Raw genomic sequence first — 26753 nt, 5'->3', positions numbered from 1 at the left:
CCCAGTTTATCTCAAGATGGAGAATAGGTTTCTCTTATTTGTCTACTTGCAAGAAAGCATTTTGCTTAGACTTTGTTCAAATATCTAAGAAATCATGCTGAACTTAAATAAATAGACACTTACTTGCTGAAAAAAATATTTTCCTAAATCAAAGTACTCTATGATACTGAAGATTATTCGATATAGTTCCTATTTGGTAATACCTTCCCTTAAAACTATCCCTACTGCCTAACCCAGTTAATATTTTATTCCTGAATAGAACATTTAGTGACGCAGGAATATGCATGTCTTGATGTAAGAAAACCTGCTTTTAAAAGTTGAAATGCATAAGACGTAAGGGATAATTCTTTACTTGCAAAAGAGTCAATATTTTATAAAAGGATACTTCTCATAAATATCCCACTTAAATCATTAATTTATAATATGACTTTATATATTCATTTAGCCATTCAAAACTTATTTATCGAGTGCCTACTATGTGTCAGAGAATATAGTGGTAAACTTCACACACCAGGACCCTGCTCATAGATCTTATGTTACAAATTACCGAATGAATGAATGAGTGACCAGCCAAATTAACAATCAAACCCACAAACAAAAATGCTTTGGGGACAATAAATAATAGGCTGATGTGATGTAGAATGGCTAAACGGGCTTTTATCAATTGTTTAGCCAGAGAAGGCCTTTTTGAGGAATAATCATTTAAGCTTTTACTGACAAGGTCAGGATTTTATGAGAAACATTTATTAGATTATTTTTCACAGCCAAAGCTTTCTGTAGCCTTAACATCTTAGTAACTTAAAGAAATTCATAGCTAGCTTCAGTGGTCCCTTTGAATCCATAGTGTATGTCTCTTTTTCTAAGATTAGATAATTGTTAGAGATGGAGGAAATGCCATCTCATAGACTTGAGAGAACAACATTCTTGTAGTAAAACCTTATGAGATGTTTCTGTTTGCCTGAATGTTTTCTGAAAGCTAGGTTTTCTTTCCACTTCTAAAAGTAAGTATACTAATGGAGTTCATTGTCTAGATCTCCCTCCATTTACCGATATTGGATAACTTCCTTGCAGCTGGAGAAGCAATTCAGAATGCATGCCTGTTGTGCAACTGAAATGGCTTGCTAGCTGTCCCTGCAATTGTTGAGGGAAGTACCATCTGAGAAAATAACCTGACATTCACTGATATTTTCTTTATATTTATCAAGGACCTACTGTCATCTATCTTTTCAAACAACTTTCTGAATAACCTGTTTCCAACAGCTTTAATTTACTGTTACAAGTTGTATTTTAAGTAGTGCTTGATATCCAGATGATTCTGAAATTTGAATAGTTCTTAGATCAGAATATTCTGGATTTTATAGCTACTAGAAATGGAATGTTTACTTACTGAAATTTAATGTGCCTGCCTAAATTAAAGCCTTATTTTTTGAATTCAGAATATCCTTACAGATATCTAGTTTAAGACAAAGTATAAATTTGTATAAGATAAGGAGGAATAAGTTTATTAGAATGATTCCAGTGATGAGAGAGTGTATCATAGACAGAAACTTGGAGGGAAGGAAGGAAGCAAACAAGCAAGCTGCGTTATCAAAAATTTTTATTTATATTTTATATAAGCTTATGGTCTATCAGCTAGCTAAGTGTTGGATAGTGATACAACTATCATATATTTACTCCCCTTTTCAATTTTTCTTTGTCCTGTAGCATGTTTTTGGCCCAGAGGAGACTCTGCTCCATTAGCAGTAGAGCAAGATTCCTGAAGACAATTTATTCTACAAAAATCCTCAAATTCTCTTCTTCTCCTGTAGGTATTGCTTATCACTTACAGATAAATTATCATACATATTCTGCGAAGTCTAAAAAATGCAATTTTCCGGGCATTTTTTATAAGTATTTTATTGGAATGAATATTTCTGTTATATAAGCTGAAGGCATCTCTTGTCACTGACTAGAACTGATATTTACTGAGCAACTGCTTGCCTGTCTATGGATCAGGCACTATGTTGGGAATTTTATTAGTCCATGTCTGTTGCTTATAACAGAATACCTGGAACTGGGTAATTTGTAAGAAAACAAAATTTATTGCTTAGAATTTCGGAGGCTGGAAAGTCCAAAGTACAGAGAACACATCTGGTAGTTGGTGGTTATAGTGATGCAGGGGTCTCCCATGGCAGAATGGCCGAATGGAGAGAGAAACTAACCACCTCATTCACTCTCCTTTTAAAGCCACCAGAACCACACCTATTTTTCTAAGAATGGATCCATCCATTCATGAGGATTCAGTCCTCACAATCTAAACACCTCTTCAATGCCCCACCTTTCAATTATCGTAATAGAATTTCCCACCCTCAGCAGTTACAGTGGGGATCAATTTTGGGGGGACATTCAATCCAAGGCAGGCATTATATATTCATTACTTCATTTTATCTTCACAAAAGCTTTCAAGTTATGAATTGTTATATTCCTATTTTACAAAAGCGGGGGCTTAGATAACTTGCCCAAGGTCATGCAGCTTATAAGTACGACACTCCTCTGTCTACCTCTGGCATGCAAAAGGGCATGTTCTTTCTACTCAAGAAAGGATATTATAGTGACTAAAAGTACAGGCTCTGGCTTCCAGTCTGCCATCTGCCAGATTGAGAAACAGGTGAAGTGTCATCATGGAAAAGCAAACAGACAAATCCAGAATGTTAGTCACACCACAAGACAGATAACAGACCCAGTTTCTTGTATGTCAGTGGCATGGGAACAAAGCGAGAGAGGGTGTTTCAGAGGGATTGCTCTGGGATGGAAAGTGGTTTAAGAACCATAGCCACCAAATACAATGCATGGACCTTGTTTAGGAACTTGATCCAGTCAACGGAAATATAAAAAGCCATTTTTAAAAATAAAGAAATATGAATGTGGACTGATAATTAAATGATACCAAGGAATTATTGTTGATTAGGTGTCGTAATGACATTGCAGTTATATAAGAAAATGTCGTTATTTTTTAGATGTGTATGCTAAGTACACAGGGGTATAATGACTTAAGGTCTAGGATTTGCTTTAAAGTTACTCAGCAATTAAATAAAAGAAAAAGGAAAAAGGAAGAAATAGGCAAGTGAGGCAAAATCTTGACAATTACTGAATCTGGGTAATGTGTAATAAAATAATTACATAATATGTCTAATATAAATTTATATTAGGTTTTATATTATATTAGGTTGATTTCATATTGTTCAACCTAATTCCAAGCTCTCAACTTTTATGCAGGCTTGAAATTTTCATTAAAACCATTATTAGCCTCTTCAACATGTAAATACTATGAATTCCACCTTATGAACATCTTGAATTCTCTCTCTCCTTTTTGTTGCCACCATGACTACCTTAGTGCAGTCCGTCTCCCATACACAGAAATTGGGTGAAGCCACAGAAGTAGGTGTGATCACGCAAGGTGATCAGAGGAAGCCATGATACCAAAAGAGCGTTTGTGTGTAGAGTTATCACTTGTGGAGTTCTTTAGACTATACATGCCCAGGACCCATTCTGACATATTCTGATTCTGTAAGTGTGGAGTGTATTTTGGAAAATCTTTCCAGGTGATTCTGATGCATATCCCAGGCAAAAACCACTGACAATGCGTTATTCAGACTTGCAGATTATTTTGGATAGAATTCAACTCTCCCCAAACCTAGCAGTGGAATGGTTGTCTTGTGTGGCAGCTTTCTATTTAATTTTTACACAAAGATAATAGAGATAAATAAATACTTTTCCTCTTGATAAGAAAATGAAAAAAGCAGACTGTCAGTGTTATCAAGAGCAGTAGTGATAAGATTAAATCAACAAAGACTAGAACCAACCAGACTGTTTACTGTAAACCTGTTTTCACTGGAAAATTCTTTTCATCCTCACCTCCTTAATATCATTGAAAACTTACTATGAGGATTATATCTGAGGAAGGAACTACCTCTGAGGATGGGCTACACTTTTCTGTATTATTTGCTTTTTTTACAAGAACATTTTATTACTTCTGTAACTTTAAATAAATAATATTTTGAATGTTAAAGAAAAAAATTACCGCCGTACAGCAAGAAGAGGAAAGAAACAAGAGGAACCCAGGATGAAAATCAACTATTGGTCCCCTACTTTAGCACCTTGATTTTAAAAGCTTAGAAATTGGAAGATAAAATTATTATCCTCTGCTGCCAGAAAGGCAGAGAATGTACGATTGATAGATGGATAGATAGGTAGATAGATAGATAAAGGAAGGGAAGAAGCAAGGATGATTTAACAAATGAGTTTTGACAAATATATGACATGTATCCATAATGTCATACAGAATGTTCCCCTAAGAAATCCTATTTTAGGAAGGCTATTGAGGATATGCAGTCAATAGATTATTAATGGAAGAAGAGTGGAAAACCAGCTAGACTACAAACTGCAATCTGAATGATTAAATCTTAAATGAAGATTAGTCTGACAAAAGTTGATGTGATGGTGGGGGACTTTGAGGGGTGTCTGTACTTTTGCTCAGTTTTGCTGTGAACCTAAAACTGCTCTAAAAGGTAAAGTCTATTAGTTTCTTTATTTTAAAGTATTCTAAAATTTAAATGTCCACCAGAAAAGCACCAAAGCAACATTTATTTTATTGCAACTGAGACAAAAACTTTTCCTTCTCCTTCAGTCTGTTCTTCCCTGAAGAAATCAGCCCTCTTTTTTGATGTGAAAACAGTATCTGTTCTACTTCTAGTCCATACCCAACATCTCCTTGCCCCCTTTGGTATAAAGTTACTCAACCTACTAGTATCTAAGAGAATCTCTTCTGCTTTCTCAGTGGGCACTAGTTTTTGAGTATGTATTATATGCCAGGAACTATGTTTTTCCACTTGTGAATCTGCCTCATTTAGTTACCACAGCAATTACATGGGGCAGGCATTTATTTTCCTTTTAACAAACGAGGAAATTGAATTTCAGAAATGTCATGTAACCTGCCTGCTTCACACGCTAGAAGTTTTGATGTTTGATTTCAAACTGAGATCTGTCTTGCTTGAAAGCCCTTTGTGCTAAATGACCTTGGAGATTTTAATTAGAGTGTAGGTGTATCTTATAGGGAAGAGAGTTTAGCATGTCTGTGAGGGACTGTGCACAGGCTAGCCCCAGATCCACATTTCCAGGAGTTGTCCTGATTGGTTTAGCCTGACTCTGCCCAACCCTAATCCAATTAGCTGCCTGGGGGTTCAGATCACACAGTGTGGACAGGCACAAGAGCTCAGTCCTGTCAGTGTGGGAGGGACAATACTCAAGCACTCACTCTCTCTTCTAAGATCTTTGCTTGGACTCTTTTTTATTATTTTTTTTAAAGAGGGTAAATCAGGCATTTGTTCTTAGCTTACCCTGACTCTCTATTTCCTGGTATTTCAGCTATATATTTCCCTATGCTATCAGCTCTCAGAATTAGAGAAATCCTTGTTTCCAATAAGCTTGTATCTCTGAAGGTATTATTAAAAGGTAATTTTCAGAAAAAGTTTAAATCATGACCCATACAAATATAAAAATGAACGTGTGTTAAAAATTTTTATTTTACTCGTAAGATGTGAGGGAACCAGACAGAGGTTATAACCAGTTTAATGGAAAAGTCAAAAAGCACAAATTTATATGTAATAAGGGAATTGAATTGTTAATGAAGGCAACGCTGGTGTTTTCTCAGAGTGGAGGGAAGTCAATCAGAATTCTAGAACCAGAGTTTGCAATGCCTATCAGATCAATTTACAAAGGTGCAAAGTAGTTCGAAGACAAATTCTCCCCTTGCTAGAATCTGCCCTGTTCAGGGTGTGCTACAGCCAAAGCACAGTTTTCCATTAAAGTACAAATTTTTTCCTACAGTATGTTACCTCTCAGAGGGGGTCCAGATTCCTTCTCTTTTGCTCATTTGTTCAGTCAGCAAATATTAAATAGCTACAACATATCAGGCACAAATAATTCTAAAATAAAGCAACTAAATATGTGTTCCTTAGAAGTTCCATTAAGTATGCATACCTTTGAGTTCATTATAATTGGATTTTTTCCTTGTGCGTCTTTAAGTCAACTTTTCTTTGCATTTTCACTTCTGAGTTTTACTTCAGGTTCTTCCACCATTACAGGAACATTCTGTTATTTTTCTATGCCATGTAGTGGCAACAGAAAGTAATATGTCTGGTTTTTTTAATGTATAGTCATATCTTGGAAAACATCTAGAATCCTTAAGATAATAATGTTAACGTCTACTTGCTTGAGGGACATTTTGTTCAGAAGGAGAAAAAGGGAATGATTTCAGAATACCTTGGTAACTGTTTAAAATAAGTTTTATCAAGGTACAATAAACTGTACCCATTTAGAATTAAAAATTTGTGATTATTTGACAGATGTATATACCATGAAATCATGGCCACAGTGAACATGCAGAACATTTCCATCGCCCCTAAAAGATCTCTCTTGTTCTTTGTAGTCCATCCCTAACTCTTCTGATTTGCTTTTTGTCACCATAGATTAGTTTGCCTTTGTCTTGTTTTGATTTGTTTTGGTGGATAGCCAGCCAGGAGGGATGGAACCCTTGACCTTGGTTGGTGTGGTGTTGTCAGCACTGGGATTGAACCATTGACCTTGGTGTTACCAGCACTGGCTCTAACCAACTTAGTGAATGGGCCCCTAGTTTGCCTTTTTAAAAAAATTTATTTATTTGTTTGTTTTGTTTTTTGGTGGCTGGCAACTACAGGAATCTGAACCCTTGACCCTGGTGTTACAAGGCTGTGCTCCAACCAACTGCTAACTGGCTGTCTACTAGTTTGCCTTCTTAAAAACTTTTATATAAATGGGATTGTATAGTATGTATTCTTTTGTTTCAGGTTTCTTTCATATACATAATGATTTTTAAATTCACCCATGTTGTGATATATCAGGTGTTCATTCCTTTTTATTGTTCGGTGGTATCCCATTATATGAGGGGTCTTCGAAAAGTTAATGGAAAGATTCTTAGTATCTTTTAATTCTATTTTTCCACAAACTTTTTGAAGTGCCCTGTATGAACATACCATCATTTGTTTTTCTATTCACCTGTTGATGAATCTTTGGATTATTTCCAGTTTGGAGCTGGAATAACAGCTGTGAATAAGGCTGTTATGACTGTGTATGTACCAGCTCTTATGTGGACATAGGTTTTCATTTCTCTTGAGTAAATACCTAACAGTGGAATGGTTGGGTTGTGTGGTAGATTTATATTTAATTTTAAGAACTGACAAACAGCTTTTGAAAATGGGTGTATCATTTTAAATTCCCACCAAGATTGTATAGAGTTCCAGCTGCCCTGCATCCCTGCCAACACTCACTATCTACAGTTTTAGCCATTCTGATGTGTATCTAGTGCTATCTCATTGTGGTTTTAATTTGCATTTCCCTGATGGCTTATGATATTGAGCAACTTTTAATGTGCTCTTTGCCCATTTGTATAGCTTCTTGAAGGGGTTGTCATATCTTTCACTCATTTAAATTGGGTTGTTTGTCTTACTGAGTTGTAAAAGTTGTTTATATATTCTGTATAGAAGTCCTTTGTAAGATATATGTAATGTAAGTATTTTCTCCCATTCCTTGGCTCACCTGGCATCTTTTTAAGAGATATTTAAGCCCACTCAATAATATCATAGTAGATTTTATAGATTTTCTTAAAGTCAAGGAAGAATAATACTTAACATTTTTTGAGTGTTCATCATGTACCACTCACTGCACTAAGTGCTTTACATGACATTATCTCATTTAATAATTATGACTGTCCTATGTTGTAAGTACTGTTTTTATCTCCCATTTACTGATAAGGAAATGTAGATTTGGAGGGGTTTAGTACCTTTCTTTAGTCTCACTGTTAATGTCTTTAATCACTATGCTGTATGTCCCTAGGCAAATCTATTGTTAATTCAATAAATGTATTTTACAGAGAATCTAATGTCACTATAATGATACAGATATTTACTGAGAATCTAATGTATTGACATAAAGATTTACAGAGAATTTAATATATTGATATAAAGATACAGAACATATATATGTATATATATGCATATACTTTTTTTTCTAGGCAATCTGAAAGATAAAAGAAATAAGACAAAGTTCAGATTCTGAAAGAAAAGCTGAAAATGGACATATACACTCATAGCCATATAAATTGTGATAAGTAAGAGAGAGTTCTAGGGGAGACTAGGAGAAGAAAAGATTGATCATAACTTGGAATCTGAAAACACTTCTAAGAGGTTCAGTCTAAGGTATATCTATCTTGTTAGGTGAATTGTATTTAAATAGGTGGATGTATTAGTTTCCTGTGGCTTCTGTAACAAATTGCCACAAACTTCATGGCTTAAAACAACAGAAATTTATTGTCTCACAATTCTGGAGGCCAGAGTCCAAAATGAGTATCACTGAGCCAAAATCAAGGTGTTGGCCAGGTCATGCTACTTCCAGAGGCTCTATGTGAGAATTTGTTCCTTGCCTCTTCCTGATCCTGGTGGCTGCCAGCATTCTGTGGCTTGTGGCCACATCACTCTAAATTTTAAGGCCGGCATCTTCAAATTTCTCTGTTTTATCTTCCCGTAGCCTTCTCCTCTGTGTGTATCAAATCTCCCTCTGTCTCCCTCTTATAAGGTCACATCTGATAACTTTTAGTGGCCACTCGGATAGTCCAAAATAATCTATTTTAGTCCATTTCTGTTACACATAACAGAAATACCGGAAACTAGATAATTTATAAAGAAACAATATTTATTTTTACAGGTTCAGAGGCTGATATGTCCAAAGTCCTGGGAACACATTTGGTGAGGGCCTTCCTTTGTGGTGTCTTCAACAATGCAGGGTATCACATTGTGAGAAAAGCAGAAGCAAGAGAGAGCTAACTTCCTCGCTGGCTCTATTTTGAAAGCCCTCAGAACCGTGCCCATGACCATCCTTAAACCATCAATGGATTAGTCCATTTTCTAGGGCGTGGTACTCACAATCCAATCACCTCTCCAAGGCCCACCTTTCAACTACCACAGTACGATTTCCCACCATCTTAACACTATCACAGTGGGTATCAAGCCTTCAAAACATTAAACTTTGGGGGCACACAATTCAATCCATAATATCTTCTCATCCCCAAATCCTTAATTTTATCATATCTGCAAAGACCCTTTTCTTTGCCACATAAGGTAATATTCTAGGTTCCAGGGATTAGGATGTAGATTTCATTTGGGAGGTCATTACTGATCCTACATAATGGGGATTATGGAGAAGATCATATCAAACAGGAAAGGATTTGAATAAAATCATGGGAAACAGAAACTTATTGAATGCAACTTAAAGAATGGCAAGTGGTTCTGTGCTATTGAATCACTGTATGTGAGGGGATGGCATTGCAGGAGAGAAGCCTGGAATAGAGTAAGGGCCTTGAGTGCCACGTTGGAATTTGAGTTACCTTCCATAGATTGAGGAGAATCACCAACGATTAGAGTAAGATAGCAGTATCCCCTTATCTGTGTTTTAAGTGCATAACTCCGGAGCACTGCAAATGATGGATTACAGGCAGTATGCCATTGAAGTAATTCAAAATAAAGATAATTAAAAGAGGTAGGTAGGATTACATTCATGTGTTTACAAAATTGTATTTGAATGCATTGCCTGTCATATGCCATTTTAGATACTGGAGATACAGCACTGAACAAGACAGGTGCCTATTTTCTGAGGTTTCATTTTAGTGAAAATAAATAGTTTCAGATATAATCATGTGGTGCTGAATGATGAGGATACTTTCTGAGAAATGGGTCATTACATGATTTCATCATTGTGCAAACATCATAGAGGGTACTTACAGAAACCTAGATGGTATAGCCTACTACACAGCTATTATGATCTTATGGGACCACCATTGGATGTGTGGTCCATCATTGACCAAAATGTCACTATAATGCACATGACTAATGGTGAATGTCATGAGAAAATTAAAAAGAGAAATTTGCTAAAATGGTATTGCTGGGAGAGGAGGTAGGTAATGTTAGGTCAGATAGTTTTGGACGCCCTCTCTGAAGAGGTAATATTTGAACAGAGAACAGGATGATGTAAGAAGCCAGCTACATTGAGATCTAGAGAAGGGCATTCCAGACTGAGGACTCAGCAATTGCAAAGACCCTCATATCAATCAGTTTTGCTGCAGTAACAACCACAAAATCTTACTGGCTTATATCAGTAGTATTTCGTTCTGACTCACATTGTATGTAGATTACCAGTTAGTTGTGTCTTTGCTCCAGATTGTACCTCCCCTCTACTTGTCTTTGTATTTCAGGATCCAGGCTAAAGGAGCATCCCCTGTGTGAGTTATGGTCATCTCACCATAGAGGGGAGAACAACAAGAGACTGAGCCAAACTGTGCAGAAGCATTGAAAGCTCACATTCCATTGACCATGGCAAATCTCATAAGCCAAGCTCAAAGCCACTCCTTCTGAGAGGGAAGGTTGAGTAATTATGTAGTGTAATATAATCTACAACAGATGGGGACAACCCTGGAGTATTTAAGTTATAGAAAGAAGAAAGGCACGATGAAAGTAGGGATCTTGGTTTGTTTCATTCACTGATGTATCCCAAGCAGAAGAGTGTCTTGCACATAATAGGTGCTCAATAAATATCTGTTGCATTAGTGAGTGAAAGAAAGCCAGTGTGGTTAGAATATAGTAAGGGAGAGGTGAGATTGGCAGTCACTACCAGTCAGTCAGTTGGCATATAAGAGGAAACAACTTTTTCCTCTGCCTCAGAATTTGGTTCTCCAGTCAGCTCTTCCACTGGGCTGTCTGTGCAGCAATAGAAGCCGGAGCTGCACGCCTTCAGATCTGCTGTAAAGTCATGGTCTGCACTCCCTGGCAACATTCCCATTTAGATGGGCTTGCCTGGAGAGCTGTGGCCTGTGACCTCTCCTTCCTCCTAAGAATAGCATTTTCTCCTTCTGTTCTTCTAAGAAATGCTCTTTTCCCCATTCCAGCCATGTGTTTCAATAGGAGCTAGTATATTTGTAGAAGTAATATCCAGGGGCTTTGACAGGATCTAGCTTAGGGAGCACACCTGGAAGGCCTAGGGATTGTGGAGTCAAGTCTGTACTATTTTTTTGATTGGGGAGGTAGCACATTAAAAAGGCGTCATCATTTGACAGCATCCCTACATGTCTCATGATCTTGCTGTCAGGCTTCTTTCTTTAATATCTTTTCATCATAGTCTTAACGACCATGTAAATATAGCACATTTTACATTGTTGGGAAATTTCCACAATTCATTAGCCAAGTCTAGGTCATTCAGAGCTCTTCCCTAGGATTTTTGAAGTTAGAATCAAAGAAAGCTACTCTCAGTCTCTCTCTGATAGTGAAGGTGGGAGATGTGACTGTGTTTAGTCTCATGTGTGTTTAGTCTCATGTGAAGAACAGCAGATTGAGAGAGAGATTAGGCAGAGCCCTGTGAGGTTCACGTTCCTGGTTTTAGTTACCTTTCAGCCTGGCTGCACATTCGCCCTCCTCATGGTAACATGACCTTTCTAAGAAAGTCCCACTTCTGCCAAAACTGTTTCAGACTGAGCTTTTGTCTTCTGCAACTAAGAGATGGGATTAACATAGCTTTGGAGCTTCAAAGACATCTACACACTGGTCTCTTCCCCACTGTCAGACATGGAGCACACACTCTGCCCTTCAGCAAAAGTCACAGCTCTGCCCTAAGAAATAATAAAATCTCCTGGAAGCGTGAGCAGCCCTAACAGTTATCTAGCACAAAAGAAAAACAAACCAGGGAAGCTAGGAAAGAGCATAACAAAGTTCTTTTTAAGATAGATCTCTATTTAAACAAAAAAGAGATTTAGGAGGTGCTGTATGTGCTAAGGAATGATGGAAAATGATACAAAGTGTCATGACTTTATAGATGTAAATATGAATATTTATATATATATATATATATATATATATATAATGTAAGGCTTCCATGAAAGTAAATCACAATGTGTTTAGTTAGTTTAGATAGAACTATAGACTACATGAACTATAGCAACTAGATGACTATAATATTGAAGATATTTCATATCTTTCTTGTGATAATAAATAGTTTTATTACAATAGGGCATTCCCCTTCCACATCAAACTTTAAAACTAAATGAAACAGAGCAGAGACCATATATTTAAATGCACAGTAGAAACGCATTACCTACTATCACAGAATACTAGAAATAACAATGCCCAACAATTGGGGAATGAATGGGTCAAGTATGATATAAAAACAACCTGAAATATACCTAGTAATTAGAAGTGAAAATTTTATGACTGAGAAAATTCTTTTTTTTTTTTTTTTTTTTTGTCTTTTTCGTGACCGGCACTCAGCCAGTGAGTGCACCGGCCATTCCTATATAGGATCTGAACCCGCGGTGGGAGTGTCGCCACGCTCCCAGTGCCGCACTCTCCGAGTGCGCCACGGGCTTGGCCCAGAAAATTCATAAAATGCTTAAGAAACTCTGTTAAAAGGCAAAATATAAAAAAACTTACACATGATTGCATCTATAAATGCCTAATTCCTAGATCCAAAAGATAATAGCTGTTTTGGCCACCCCCACAGCCAGGCACCACATGAAAGTTGTGGCCATTATGTGGGGTGCTCACTTTTGCTCCAGCCTAGTCCTGCAGTGCTGTGTCCATCTGCTTCTTCAAGCCTATTGTTTTCACCCCTCCAACCATTAGCTTTGCCATTCCTATCTCTGGCCTTTCCTTGCACTCTTTGTTTTTTTTCTTTGTTTGTTTTTGTTTTTCAACCGGTAAGGGGACCATAACCCTTGACTTGGTGTTGTTTGCACCACGCTCAGCCATTGAGCACACCGGCCATCCCCATATAGGATCCATACCCGTGGCCTTGGTGTTATCAGCACCACACTCTCCCGAGTGAGCCACAGGGCCAGCCCTTGCACTCTTTGTTATTAATGGTAAGTGAAGTAGTACTACTACTACTTTTTATTTATTTTTTCAACTGTGACTTTTGCTTCTTTGAATGAAGACTTAATTTATAGCCTGTACTACATACATATCAACAGTCTTGATTTCCTCAGCTTCAGCCCACAATTTGGGAAGACTTTCCATACCTGTCCCATTCACCTAACTGCATCAGGTCTTATGGGCAGAGACTTAAAAATATGTACAATTGAAACATTGGTGTACTATGGTCTTAGGATAATGCGTAATTTCCCCCCCCACCCCCCAAACTTTCCTTATTCCAGTACCTGTGCAGTTAGCATTTAAAGCTATAGCAAGCTTTGTCTTATATTTGCCAAGAGCAACATCTGGTGGTGAATCTCCAGAACTGCATGTTTAGCTTCATGTTAACGAAAGTAAGATTATAAGATGTTGCTTATGATTTTACTAGCAGTTTTGTGTTAATAACATATACAGTAAACTTAGGCTAGGCCTTTAATCTACCTGGTGGCAAAAATCACATCACAGGGTTAGCTGGTCTAGAAATTATAAAGCCTCAAGATGTCCCTTATATACCTGGGTCTCATGACTAATTCCCCATTGGATTCCAGGTTTATTTTAATTTCCTGATACTGGATATAATCAGGGCAGTAGTTCTTTTGCATTTTCATCTAATGCTTCATGTTGGTGTCTTTGGATATTGCGTAGTGTTCTATAAACTGTGACCAGTGTATTCATTTTCTCGGGTTGCCTTAACAAAGTGCCACATATTAGGTGGCTGAAACAACAGAATTATATTTCCTCACAGTTTTGGAGGCTAAAAGTCTGAGATTAAAGTGTGTAAGCAGGGTTAGTTCCTTCTGGGGGCCGTGAGGAAGAATCTATTCTGTGCCTCTCCCCTGTCTTCTCATGATTTCTTTGGCATTCCTTGACTGGTGGAAGTATCAACCCATCTCCACCTTCACCTTCCTACTGCACTCTCCCTGTGTGTGTGTCTGTGTCCAAATCTCCCTTTTTTGAGGGCCAGCCTGTGGCTCACTTGGGAGAGTGTGGTGCTGATAACACCAAGGCCACGGGTTCAGATCCCTGTACTGGGATGGCCGGTTAGCTCACTTGGGAGAGCATGGTGCTGACAACACAAAGTCAAGGGTTAAGATCCCCTTAGCAGTCATCTTTAAAAAAAATTAAAATAAAAATTCCCTTTTTCGTAAGGACATCAGTTATTTTGGGTTAGGGCCCACCCCAATGACCTGATCTTAACTAATTACATCTGCAATGACCCTATGTCCAAGCAAAGTCACATTCTGAGGTACTGGTGGTTAGGACTTCCACATATGTGGTTTATGAAATTGAAGGGGGCCACGTGCAACCCATAACAGCCACTCATCTCATTCTACCTCCAGACTTCATTTCTGCCATGTCATTTTTCACAATTATCTGCTGCTCCTCCCTGCTGGACAGTCATATTTCCCTGTCCCATTGATGTCAGGCTTAGCCATAAAATTGCAGTGACCAATAAAATATGAGTAGAAGTGATATGTCTACATCCGAAACTTTAAGAGCTTTTCCCCTTTGTTGTGAAACAGGAGCTATTCCAGAGAGGCTGTTTCATCAGCCTGTGTCTCAGAATGACAGTTACATGGAACAGAGCAGCAGCTGAACTTCAGTGGATATGTAGTATGAGCAAGAAGTAAATCTTTATGATATTAAGCCACCAAGGCTTTGGGTTCATTTGTTACTGAAGCATAAATTGACTTAAGCTGGCGGACATTCTAACTACCTAACTTAACTTGACTGACACCATAACTTCACTTCTAAGATGAGTGGGGTCTTTTAATGCATTCATCAGATATTTGTTGAAAACTTGCCATATGTTAGGCATAGAACCATGTGTTGGACACTGTGATGGTGTCAACTTGGTTAGGCCATGGTACCCAGAAATTTGCTCAAATACCAGCCCAGGTGTTGCTGTAATGCTACATTTTTGATAAGATTATCATTTAACTCCATAGACTTTGAATATGGCAGGTTACCCGATAATGTGTGTGGACCTCATTAAGTTGAAGGCCTTAAGAGAAAAAAGACTAAGGTTTTCCGAAGAAGAAGGAATTTTACCTTCAGACTAGAGCTGCAACATCCGTCCTTCCATGGATCCTCAGCCTGCAGCCAGCTCTGCAGATTTTAGACTTGCAGTTCCCACAATCACATGAGCCAATTCCTTAAAATAAATTTCTCACACATCCTACTGGTTCTGTTTCTCTAGAGAACCCTGACTAATACAGACATAGGTCATTTAACAAGCTGTCCTCACAGTCTAAGGAAAACTACAGACAAATAAACAGAAAATTATAGTATTACATAATAAATGCTGGGAAGTACTGCATTTAATGGGAGCACACAGGAGGAGTATGTGATCTTGACTTGAGGAATCAGGAAACGCTCTCTGGAGGAACTGAAGTCTAAGTTGAGAAGTGAAGGTGGCAGGTGGAATAGGAGTTAGCCAAGTGCAGGGCAAGGTGGTGGGAAGCAGAGATTGGCCTGAGCAGAGAATATGCAAGCTCAACAGGGGCATCATTGCCCCCAAGGGGAGAAAATGGGTGCTTGGCAGGCAAAATAAATCTTAGCTTTTACAAGGTTTTGTGACTATCCAAAGCTCAATTCTATCTGACAAAATCTAATTCCTTAAAATTTAATTGAGGGGAGGGGAAATGATTAGGAAAAAAAAAGTCTAAAAAGGCTTCTTACGGGTCAGTGATAAAAAAAGAGGTTGAGAAACATTGGTATGAAGGATGACTTAGGCAGAGGAAAGATCACATATGAAGATATAGAAGTGAGAGAGAACATAGACTATTTGACAAATTAGAATGGTTGGGACATAAATTTGGGAGAGAGGGAGGCAGGAAGAGCACTGAGAGAAGAGGCTGGTCTAGACACAAATTTTTTAAAAAATTATATCTGAAAATGAGTTTTCACCTCAATTATCTAAATAATTGTAAGTAAAGTTGCACTTTGTGTCTAAATTATCTACTGGACACTATGCTCACTTTTTACATATGAATCTGTACCTTGTGTTTGTGATCACATACTGAATGAATCATTAAGCTTTAAGTGTTGTTTTACAAATAGCAAATGGCATTTGTTAACATATCTTTTTCACACCAGGACTTTTTAGTGTTACAATTGCAATCTCTAGCATAGCATCATGTTCAGGTGGGTACCTAATCATAATGCTGTTCTAGGCGGCATTTCAACCTCTGGAGAATTTGCATATGACTTACTTCACCAGAGTTTTAAAGATTAAAAATATCAGACTAAAAAGGTATTTTTCTTGGTCCCATTATGGGGAATAGAATGAGAACAATGGTCTATTTAATAACCATTATCATTATCTTCCTCCCAGACTGAATTAAAATTACTTTAGTATTCTGTTAGGAAATTCTTTGCAAAAATGCTGTCAGTCATTTTTTGTATTTCCACCAGCTTGTTAACAATGAACTCAAAGCTAATTCAATACTTTTGAGAGTATGAACTTAATTTAATTTAATTTAATTTTTTTATATTTTAAAATACTTTTTAAAAATTTTAATTTATCAATATACAGTGTAGTTGATTTTCATATCCCTTTACCAATTACTCCTTTTCCTCCCTCCCTCTCCCCCTCCCCCACCATCAACATCATATCTGTTCACTTGTCTTAACAAGTTCAAGGTGAACTTAATTTTAGAATCTAAAGAACTAAAGATTTGTATGCTATTGAATAATTTTAACTTCTCATATTTTTCTACCACAGCCTTAGCTTACTTTGTGTAAGTAGACCTGATCTAAATTTCTAATATATTTTTATGAGGCAGCATTCCAGTGATATTTTTAGAAGGTCTTATTATATAAATGACAGTATAAGATGATACGTAGTTTTGAGCATAGGTTCTGGAGTCGAATTGTCTGAGTTCAGACCCTGGGTTGAACCTGTTTGGTTTTAAATGTTACTCTCCTTTATGAACTTGGGCAGATGTGAAAAGTTGTGTGATCTTATCCTCTCTGTACCTCGCTTTCCTCATGTGCAAATTGTGGCTCATAATAGAAACACTACATAGGTTGTTGTGGACATTAAAGGAGTTAATTATGTAAAACACTTAGAACAGAACCTGGTGCATACTCCACACACAATAATGTTAGCTATTATTATTTGGAGCCCCTCATTGAGTAGTTTTAAAACCATTTGTTGAGTGCTTCCTGTATGCCATGTAAGGAACTTACTCGTGAGACTCTTAGTATATCTTACATAAAATGATCTTCAGAAATTTTTTTAGTATATATCAGGCCTTTGTATTGATTAACTTTTTCGGCTAGGATATTTTTGTCCTTAGGTACGAAGATGAACATTGGACATTCATAAGAAAAAACATTCCTTAGGGCACTGGTTGGGAGATGGATTCTTCTTTAGAATTTTATACTGGTGTCTGGAATTTATCTTTATGGAACTACTTATTCACATAGTAACAACAGCGAAAAGGAAAAGATTTATGGGCATTTTTGAATTTTAACTAACACAATTTAAAAACCCTTTCAAATTTTATATCTTTCAGAAAATGTCTTCGAAATTCAAAAATGCAAAACGGATTGAAGGACTTGATAGTAATGTGTGGTGCGTATCTTAGAATAGATGATAATTTGGTGAGGATTTCCCTACATATTTTTATATCCTTAGTTGGGAATTTTTAGCCTCATCCATAGTCTATATATAAAGCCACTTATTTAATTCATCCATTGAATGGAGGCGGCAGGAACTTAGCACATCATATATTGATTTATTCAAATCAAATGCTCCAAGTCTTGTGCTAGGCACTGGACATACAGCAGAGAAAAAGACAAATTTGGTTGATGACCTCATTGGAATTTACCTCCTAATCCATGAACTTTTCTTATTAGTTTATTCTCTAGCAGTTGATTAGGGAGCCTAGCAGCAGGTGGACTGGTTGAGAAAAATATACAAGGGTACCTCAAAAAGTTCTTGGAAAAGTAGAATTAAAAGATAACACTAACTTTCCATGAACTTTTTGAAGTACCCTCGTTACATATGGTTAAAAAAATGTGTATCATGGAATTGAGGTTCATAAGGAACATTAAGTTCATTAACTTAGTCATCATTTTATTAGTTAAACTCATTTTTGGGGTGATAAAATTTGTGCTGGGGACTCTTTTTTTTTTTTTTATTCCTAAGACTAAACTAGGTTTTATTTTTCAGTTTTATAATAAGACCATGAGATGTAAAACACAAACATTGTAATAATAGTACTTACTAGTATTGATATATATATATATTTTTTTTAAGTTTAGGATTGAATTTACCAAGTTGGCTGCAGACCCCTCTGTTGTGAATCTTGGCCAAGGCCTTCCAGATGTATCCCCTCCTATATATGTAAAGGAAAAATTATCAAAGATCGCAGCAGTTGACGGCCTGAATCAGTATACCCGGGGCTTCGTAAGTATATGGACTATATGTGGCATGAGCATGTATTCATATTATATTGTGTGCGTATATACTTATGTCACTTATATGTAATTGACTTTCTAGGAACAGCTGTCTCAACCTTGTAACCACAAGAATTTCCTTCCTTGTTTTTATCTCCTAGGATGAGTCTTTCCCTACTTTCAGCCCCTCTGTAGTTGTTCTGGCCCTTACTTTACTGTTGTTACTGGATGGAACCCTATGGCAATAAGGGAAGGGAGAACATTCTCTTGAGACATGTCTTTTCCATCTCATTAACACTTATGCAGCCTCAACACTGACCTCTTAATTAATATATTTTATTTCCAACTAATTATATTCTTCCTCTTTACCCCAGCTCAACTCCCATCCTTCTGTAATAAAATGCCCAGGATATTTAGAGATTTTTCTACATTCAGATTTACTCTTGAACTATAGACTTAATATCTGTATGCTTAAAGCTATGTGATTATCATATGTCTGAGTATTAGCCTTTACCTTTTATGATAGTGTGGAAAATGGGTAGAGGGATGGGATAGAAGGAAGCCTATTTTTTTTTTTTTTTTTATTGTGGTCTAACTATAAAAATCCATAGAAGGGCTTTGCTTTGGGAATGGGAGCACAGGAAAAAGCAAGTGAGACTGACCCGTGTCCCAGGTTTTATATTGGTGGGAATCCCTGCTCTCTATAGACTTTTACTACCTGACCCACCCTACACACACCCATGTCAGACCTACTTCATATATCCCCTGCCCAGCCCTGTTCAAGTCCATGATGAAAGGCTAAAAATGAACAAATAATGGAGAAAATTAATGAAACCACAAGCTAGTTCTTTGAAAAGATCAATAAATAAAACTTTAGATTGATTAATGAAAAAGAGAAATCACAAAGTACTATATGAGGAATGCGAGAATTGATATCATTACAGATCATACAGACATTAAAGCTACAATAAGAGAGTGTTACAAATAATTTTGTGCCAATACATTTGACAACGTGGATAAAACAACTTGGATAAAATGAACAGAGAGTATTTAAAAGACACAAATTTCCAAAACTGACACAAGGAGAAGTAGAAAACCTGGCTAGCCCTATATCAATGAAAGAAAATGAATTTGTAATTAAAATCTTCTCACAAACAAACCTCAGTACCTAGATGGCTTATTGGTGAATTCCACCAAGCATATAAGGAAGAAATAATGCTTATTCTGCACAAATTCATTCAGAAAATAGAGCAGGATGAAAAACTTCCCTATTCATTTTATGAGGCTAGCATTACCCTGATACAATAATCCTGATACAAAAGCCAGACCAAAAAAAAGGAAGAAGTGAGAAAGAAAGGAAGAGAAAAAGAAAAAAAACTCCAGTGCAATTGGTAAAGGGCCACAAGAAATGAATACATTGTGTAATGATAAATATACTGATTATCCTGATTTGAGCATCACATGTTGCACACAGGTATTGATATTCAATGCTGAATCCAACAGATATGTATGTTCAATCAATAATGTTTCAATAAAAAGTAAAATAAAATACAAAAAATAAAAATTCTGAAGTTTTAGCAAATCAAATCCAAATATGTATATGTATAGAAAGATATAAAAAGTAGTACATCTTGGACTCAATTGGTTAGAGCACAGTGCTGATAACACCAAAGTCTAGGGTTCAATCCCTGTACTGGCCAGCTGCCAAAAAGAAAAAAGTAATAGATCCTGACCAAGTAAATTTATATTAGGGATGAAAGTTTTGTTTAATATTCAAAAATCAATCATTGATATTCAGGATATTAACAGATAAAAAAGAAAAACCATATGATCCTCTCAGTATATACAGAAAACACATTTGACAAAATTCAACCCTCATTTATAATAAAAACTTTTAGCCAGTTGGGAATAGAATGGAACTTTCTCTGATAAAGGTTATCTGTGAGAAACCTACAGATTATATCTGTAATCCACATAATGTAGAAAGATTGGGAACATGACAAGAGTCCGTTTTCACTGCTGTTATTCAACGATGTAGTGGAGGCCCTGTGAGACATGAAGATATGTAGATTAGAAAGAAAAGAAATTAAAACTCTCATTTGCAGAAAATATAATCATGTACAAAGTCTATCCTAAGGAATTTTACAAAAAAAACTACTATAACTAATAATTGAATGGAGCGAGGTCACAGAGACACAAGGCCAATATGCAAAAATCAATTGTATTTCTATATACTAAAAATGAACAGTTGGAAAGTAAAATTTGTTTAAATACCATTTACAATAGCATCCAAAAACATGAAACATTTAGAACTAAATTTTTTAAAATATGTATAAGACCTGTACATTGAAAACAACAAAACATTAATAACAGAATGTAAGAAGTACCTAAATAAATGGAATGATATATGATGTTTATGGATTGGGAGACTAAGTATTGTTAACATGGTAGTTCTCCCCAGATTCATTGAGCAGGGCTTGGCAAGCTATGGCCTATGGGCCAAATCTAACCCACCCTGATTTTGTAAGTAAAGTTTTATTAGAACACATCCATGCATACTTATTTATGTATTTTCCAGTTTTTGTAAATATGTATGTTTATATATATATATATATATATATATATATGTCTTTTTATATTAGTATAAGCACTGGGAATGGTGTTACACTATCACCAGGCTATGGACCTTGGTCACCCCAGGGGGATGGGAATGAAGTAATGTTGAGAAGAGATCATAATTTTTTCTTAACACATTTTTGCCTAGTTTTACTTATGATATAAAGCATGAATTATTTTTGTAATTGAAAATTTAATTAAAAAAACACAAACCCTTATCATTCTAAGGAAAGATGTACAGTGTTTATAGTTGCTTTTCTGATCACCTTTTGCTAGAATTTGTTAGGTCAGATATTAAAGTGAAATTCAAAGGGACCCAGTTTATTCTTCCAGAGCCCAGGGTACTTTCAAACAAGGGCACATGACCTGCACTTGGCCTCTCACTCACAAGTGACAGAAAATCAGGTGGTTCCTCAAAAGCAAAATGGGGAAGTAGATGCTAGACAAAAAAATGAGAAATATTGACTTCGATACCAAGTAAGATGAGGAGGGGAACAGGAAAAGAAAAGAAAGAGAAGGAGGGAAGGAAAGAGACCATGGAAGAGAAGACTTGAGGGAGACCTAATCCAGGAGTCTCAAGACTTTCTACATGTCCCAGACTTTGTACATTTATAATCCTTTCACTCCTCTTATCGGAGTAGTTATCACAGATAACCACTGCTTTCTTGGCTATCAATGTGAATAATGTTTCACTTCCTCCTACCATTTATTATCGCATCCACTAGTGTGTGTGTCTTTGATGGATTTTTTTTTTTTTTTCCCTCTCTCCATAGTCCATTGGTTGGCATAACCTTTTCTCCAGCAAGTGAGAAGAGCAGATTCAGGGGATATACAGTTAGTGCAGGTTTTCTTATTTTAGCTGGGAAAAAAAATCCAGCTGTATTCAATATGATGTAATTACGGTCAAAAATATACTAGGAGTTTCTTTTTATTCAAAGCTAATACTTTTAAATTATGGATTCCCAAACCCTTTGTTTAGTGGGAAGTTTTAATCATTAGCCAGTCTTCATGACCATTCACCTGGAGACCCTCTGAAGATAGGAAAATTTTTAAAAATTTATTGCCATTAAAAAATACAACATTTGGGACTGGCAGGTTAGCTTACTTGGTAGAGCATAGTTTTGGTAACACTGAGGTCAAGGGTTTGGACCCCTGTACTTGAAAGTCACCAAATAAATAAAAAAATAATTTTTTTAAATTACAAAATTTTTTTGGACTTTATAAACATCAAACCTAAATTTTAAATATTCTTATGGCTGGCCAGTTAGTTCGCTTGGGACAGCGTGGTACTGATAACACCAAAATCAAGTGTTTAGATGTCCATACCAGCCAGCTGCCAAAAAAAAAAAAATAATAAAATTTTTAAAATAAAATTCTTACTCTTTAGACCCATTACCTCAAAGAAGTACATCACATAATCAAATGCAAGGTTTGTTTTTTTCTTATTTTAATCCAACAGGGTCATCCATCACTTGTGAAAGCTCTGTCCTGCCTATACGAAAAGTTTTATCATCATCAAATCAATCCAAATAAAGAAATCCTTGTGACAGTAGGAGCATATGGATCTCTTTTTAATGCTATTCAAGGATTAATTGACGAGGGAGATGAAGTAAGTATATTAACATTATCATAATGACTATATTAATGATTATCATTTCCCTGCCTTTCAATCTTTCGCTTGTTTTACTTTCTTTTCCTTTTTCTTTCTTTTTTTGAAGTCTAATGTATACACGGTAAAGTTCACTAATCTTAAATGTATAGCTGGATAAATTTTCATGTAACTACTACCCAGATGAAGATATAGTACATTTCCAGCACCCCAGAAGGCTCCTCTGTGCCCTTTCCTAGTCTATATTCTCCCAGAGGTAACCACTCCTCTTTGTTTTGACTGCTCTTTCACTTGATATAAATAGAATCATGCAGTATATGTGCTCTTGGGTCTGGCATCTTTCATTTATCACATCTATAAGATTCATCCACTTTGTTGCATTTAGTTTATTTTTCTTATTTTTATAGGCCATTTAGATAAAGGCAGGCAGAGGCACTAGCAATGAGGAGGCAAAAGAACTTTCCATTTTCATTCCTAAAATAGCCTTTAATCTGATTTCAGTCAACAAGTATTTGATCAATGCGTTTTTATGCCCAGTGCTTTCTTTGAATTCTCATAGCCCTTTATCATACCACTTTTATAAAAGACAGTGCTATCTACTTTGTATTTTGTTATTTTTTTATATCTCTAATTCCCTCTGCTATGCCAGACAATAAGCTCTTTGAGGAAGCACATTAAGGAAGTACAGTCACACTTTTACATACATAATGTCCTTTAATCCTATAACAGAATTGAAAGTTTTGTCTCATACTTTGATGGTATTAGTCCTTTGTTGCTTCCCCCTTCTCTGCACTCTGTTAGAGTGTCCCAAAGCTCCGTCCTTGAACTTCTTTTTTCTGTTCTTTCTTCCTCGTTCACCTTATCTAATATTTTAACACCACATACATGTCACTTTCCAACATTCTGACCTATTTTATTTTCTTTAGTGCATTCATTGCTATTTGAAATTATCTAATTTACTTTTTTTCTTGCTTATTACAAGTCTCAGTAGGATCTAAGATCCAGGAGAGCTTGTTTATTGGTATAACTGCTAACACATAGAATAATGAGTGCTCAATAAATATTCTTCAAAAAATGAGAGAGGAATTATTATCATTATAAAAATAAAGAAATTAAGGTGAAGAGCATTATGCACACAAGGGGTCTTCAGAAAGTTCACGGGAGGATTTGTGTTATCTTTTAATTCAATTTTTCCACAAACTTTTTGAAGTACCCTTGTATTCTTTTCACTGTACTGCCCTGCCTTCCCAACTTATTTTCCTTTATTGAGCTCTCACTTTCTATTAAGCACTATGTTTCCCACCAGGGTTGCAAAGATACATCATCTTAATTCCTGAGAACTTCACAGATGAATGAAGAGGGAAGTGAACTTACAGTCCACTTGAGGGAAGCCTCCATTCCTGGTTCATTTTTTTGGCCTCCACAATTCCTAACAGCAAACATATCACATTGTACTTAGTAGGCACTCGGTATGAATTGAATGACAGTACAAACATAGTGGCCTTTAGAATGTGTGACTCTAGTGAGAAAGGCCTTAAACATGTATTTCTTACATCCTAAGAAATAGAAACACTAAAAAGTGCACATTTAAAATAATAATCGGATACCGTTAAATTTAACCAAGAAAAGGTTAAATGAGATAACATAGTATAGACTTATGAAATTACGAATTGGTACCAGATTTTCAAAAGCAATTGGCTATCTATATATAAAATGCCATAAAAGTGTTTATACCCTTTAATCTAGACATAGTAATCAAGTGAATGAATTCAATAAAATATTTAAAATAGAGAAACCACACACTCACAAATGAACATAGCACAGTTACTTATTAAGCAAAAGGCAATATTATCATAAAATTTAGTACAATCTCCTGTAGCCATTAAAATAATAAATCTGAAAATTATAACATGGAATTTTCTTGAAATATTGCTAGGTTTTAAAAAGGTAGAAAGAAAAATTGAATGTATATGATGGTTATAAATCATGTGTTCAAACTGTCCTTTTAGAAAAGCACCAAGCCAGGGATGCCAGATCAGACTGGGGATGGGATAGTGACTGCACTAGTTGGATTGGCTCATGAGATGAAAGCCCAGCCAGCAGCGACTGAGAGCAAGCTTGTTGGGGCAAAGAGACAAGGAATAATATACACAAGGGGCTAGGAAAATAGGCAGAATCCAGATACGAGGCCCCTAGAGGAAAACTGGGAATCAGTTAAGAACAATAGTAGCCCAACCTGTCTCCCTGCATCTACGTTTTGTTTTGGGATGGTTTTGAGAAGAGAGAATGTCTTTACTCTCAAGATAGTGCTTTTAAATTAACACTTTATACCAATGAGCATTACAATGTTCTCTTTCCTTCTAGTTAGCTCCTATCATTGTCTGATAAGTCACTTATACTCCAGATTTTATTTTCTGCTTTGAAATATAAAGAAATTCTTAATGGTTTTGGGTGGAACATGTCTTTGAGAGTGTGATGGCCCTTGTCCTCAGATAAATGTACATATGCACTTATAAAATTATACATACAGTTCAAGTGCCCCCACCGCAAGCATCCACAGATCTCCCTAAGAGACCAAGGACTCCAATTAAGACTCCCTAGGCAAGTTTATCTCCAAGGTCGCTTTCTCTTGAATGTTAGCTTCGTAAAGGCAAAGTCTGCCTTTTTGACTGCTGCGTCTCCACATGTAGTACATTGCCTCACACAAGTAGGTACACAATATTCGTGAAAGGAATTGGTGATTTATATGTTGTGTTTTCATTTGCTTTTATTTCAGGTCATAATAATAGTCCCTTTCTATGACTGCTATGAGCCCATGTTGAGAATGGTTAGAGCAACACCTGTTTACATTCCCCTAAGATCTGTAAGTTTGCCACTATGGTTCACATGCTTTAAGAAGTTTTGAAAATACCAATTTCTTTGTCACCGATAAAGTTTCTACTTTGATTGCATCTCGGGATTAACTTTATATCTATTTGTCTAGTCTTTTTAAAATCATTTCAAAATAACTAATGCACTAGGTGAGTCATAGAATCTTCTATTAGCCTTAAAGTATCAGACATGTTAACCATAATAACAGCTGGGTTTTGGGAAGGAATATAGGCACTTTAAGAGCTGCTAATGTTGACAGGGTTCATTTTTCCATTTAACAGGTATGAGCATAAGATTCAGGTCCTCTTGGGCTCTCAAGGTAGAACTAAAGCCTGATTGTTTCTGTTCTTGTTCTCTGTTAGTCATGTATTCAGTTACCTTTGCCATGCCTTTCCCTAATTTTTTTTTTTCCTTATTAGGTTATTTATTTGTAAGGTAGCAAGCATAAATTAATTAAATTAAATTGCATCTTCATTTTTCATGCTTAGAAACCTGTTGATGGAAGAAAATGGTCTAGTTCTGACTGGACATTAGATCCTCAAGAACTGGCAAGTAAATTTAATTCCAGAACTAAAGCTATTATACTAAATACTCCACATAACCCTATGGGGAAGGTAAGTGAGTCTTATTTCTTTATACAGTCTTCTGACCTATTGTTTGCTCAAATGTTGGATAAATGATTGGCTGTGCTTTTTCCTTTAATGTGTAGGTGTATACCAAAGAGGAACTCCAAGTAATTGCTGACCTTTGCATCAAATATGACACACTCTGCATCAGTGATGAGGTTTATGAATGGCTTGTATATCCCGGAAAAAAGCATTTAAAAATAGGTACTAATTATTACATAGACTCATAAACCTAAATGTGTGTGGCCAAGTGTGGAACAACTGATTGGAAAAGATCCCAGACCAGCTTTAAAATATTGTTTGTAATGGGTGTCCGTCTGAATGAGCACTTAAAAATAGTATTTGAATGAATAATGCTTAAGTAAATTCATAAACAGCTTTAAAAACAAACAGTACGAAATTAGGGGAAGAAATACGGGATCATACTATAAAGCTATGAAACCAGAGAAGTAGTTCTTTTGTTTGTATTTCTGGTTTCCTGCAGGAATCCGGCTATTGCTTTGTGCGTAAGTCATAGGGGCCTTGCTCATTCCTAAAGAGGTTCTGAGCTGTCTGCACGGAGCAAGTTGCCAAAATGCCAGGGCAACAATAAGTTGTTAA

The 26753-nt window shown here is 36.2% G+C and overlaps 1 protein-coding gene across 5 annotated transcripts in view; it reads left to right on the top strand.

Moving 5' to 3' along the window:
- Positions 1 to 26753, top strand: part of KYAT3 (kynurenine aminotransferase 3) — a 62986-nt gene that overhangs the window by 6567 nt on the left and 29666 nt on the right. For 3 of the 5 annotated variants that reach the window (XM_063104105.1, XM_063104101.1, XM_063104104.1), the window contains 7 exons: positions 1705 to 1804; positions 17546 to 17604; positions 18297 to 18441; positions 22507 to 22656; positions 25433 to 25519; positions 26016 to 26141; positions 26237 to 26357. In XM_063104105.1, coding sequence (XP_062960175.1) covers positions 1706 to 1804; positions 17546 to 17604; positions 18297 to 18441; positions 22507 to 22656; positions 25433 to 25519; positions 26016 to 26141; positions 26237 to 26357 — 787 coding nt within the window. In that variant the 5' untranslated portion in view covers position 1705. The remainder of the gene's footprint in view (positions 1 to 1704; positions 1805 to 17545; positions 17605 to 18296; positions 18442 to 22506; positions 22657 to 25432; positions 25520 to 26015; positions 26142 to 26236; positions 26358 to 26753) is intronic. The other 2 variants (XM_063104102.1, XM_063104103.1) reach the window with 1 other exon arrangement.

The sequence above is a fragment of the Cynocephalus volans genome, chromosome 8 (assembly GCF_027409185.1).
Source record: "Cynocephalus volans isolate mCynVol1 chromosome 8, mCynVol1.pri, whole genome shotgun sequence".
NCBI lineage: Eukaryota > Metazoa > Chordata > Mammalia > Dermoptera > Cynocephalidae > Cynocephalus > Cynocephalus volans.
This window is presented reverse-complemented; position numbering and strand designations above follow the sequence as displayed.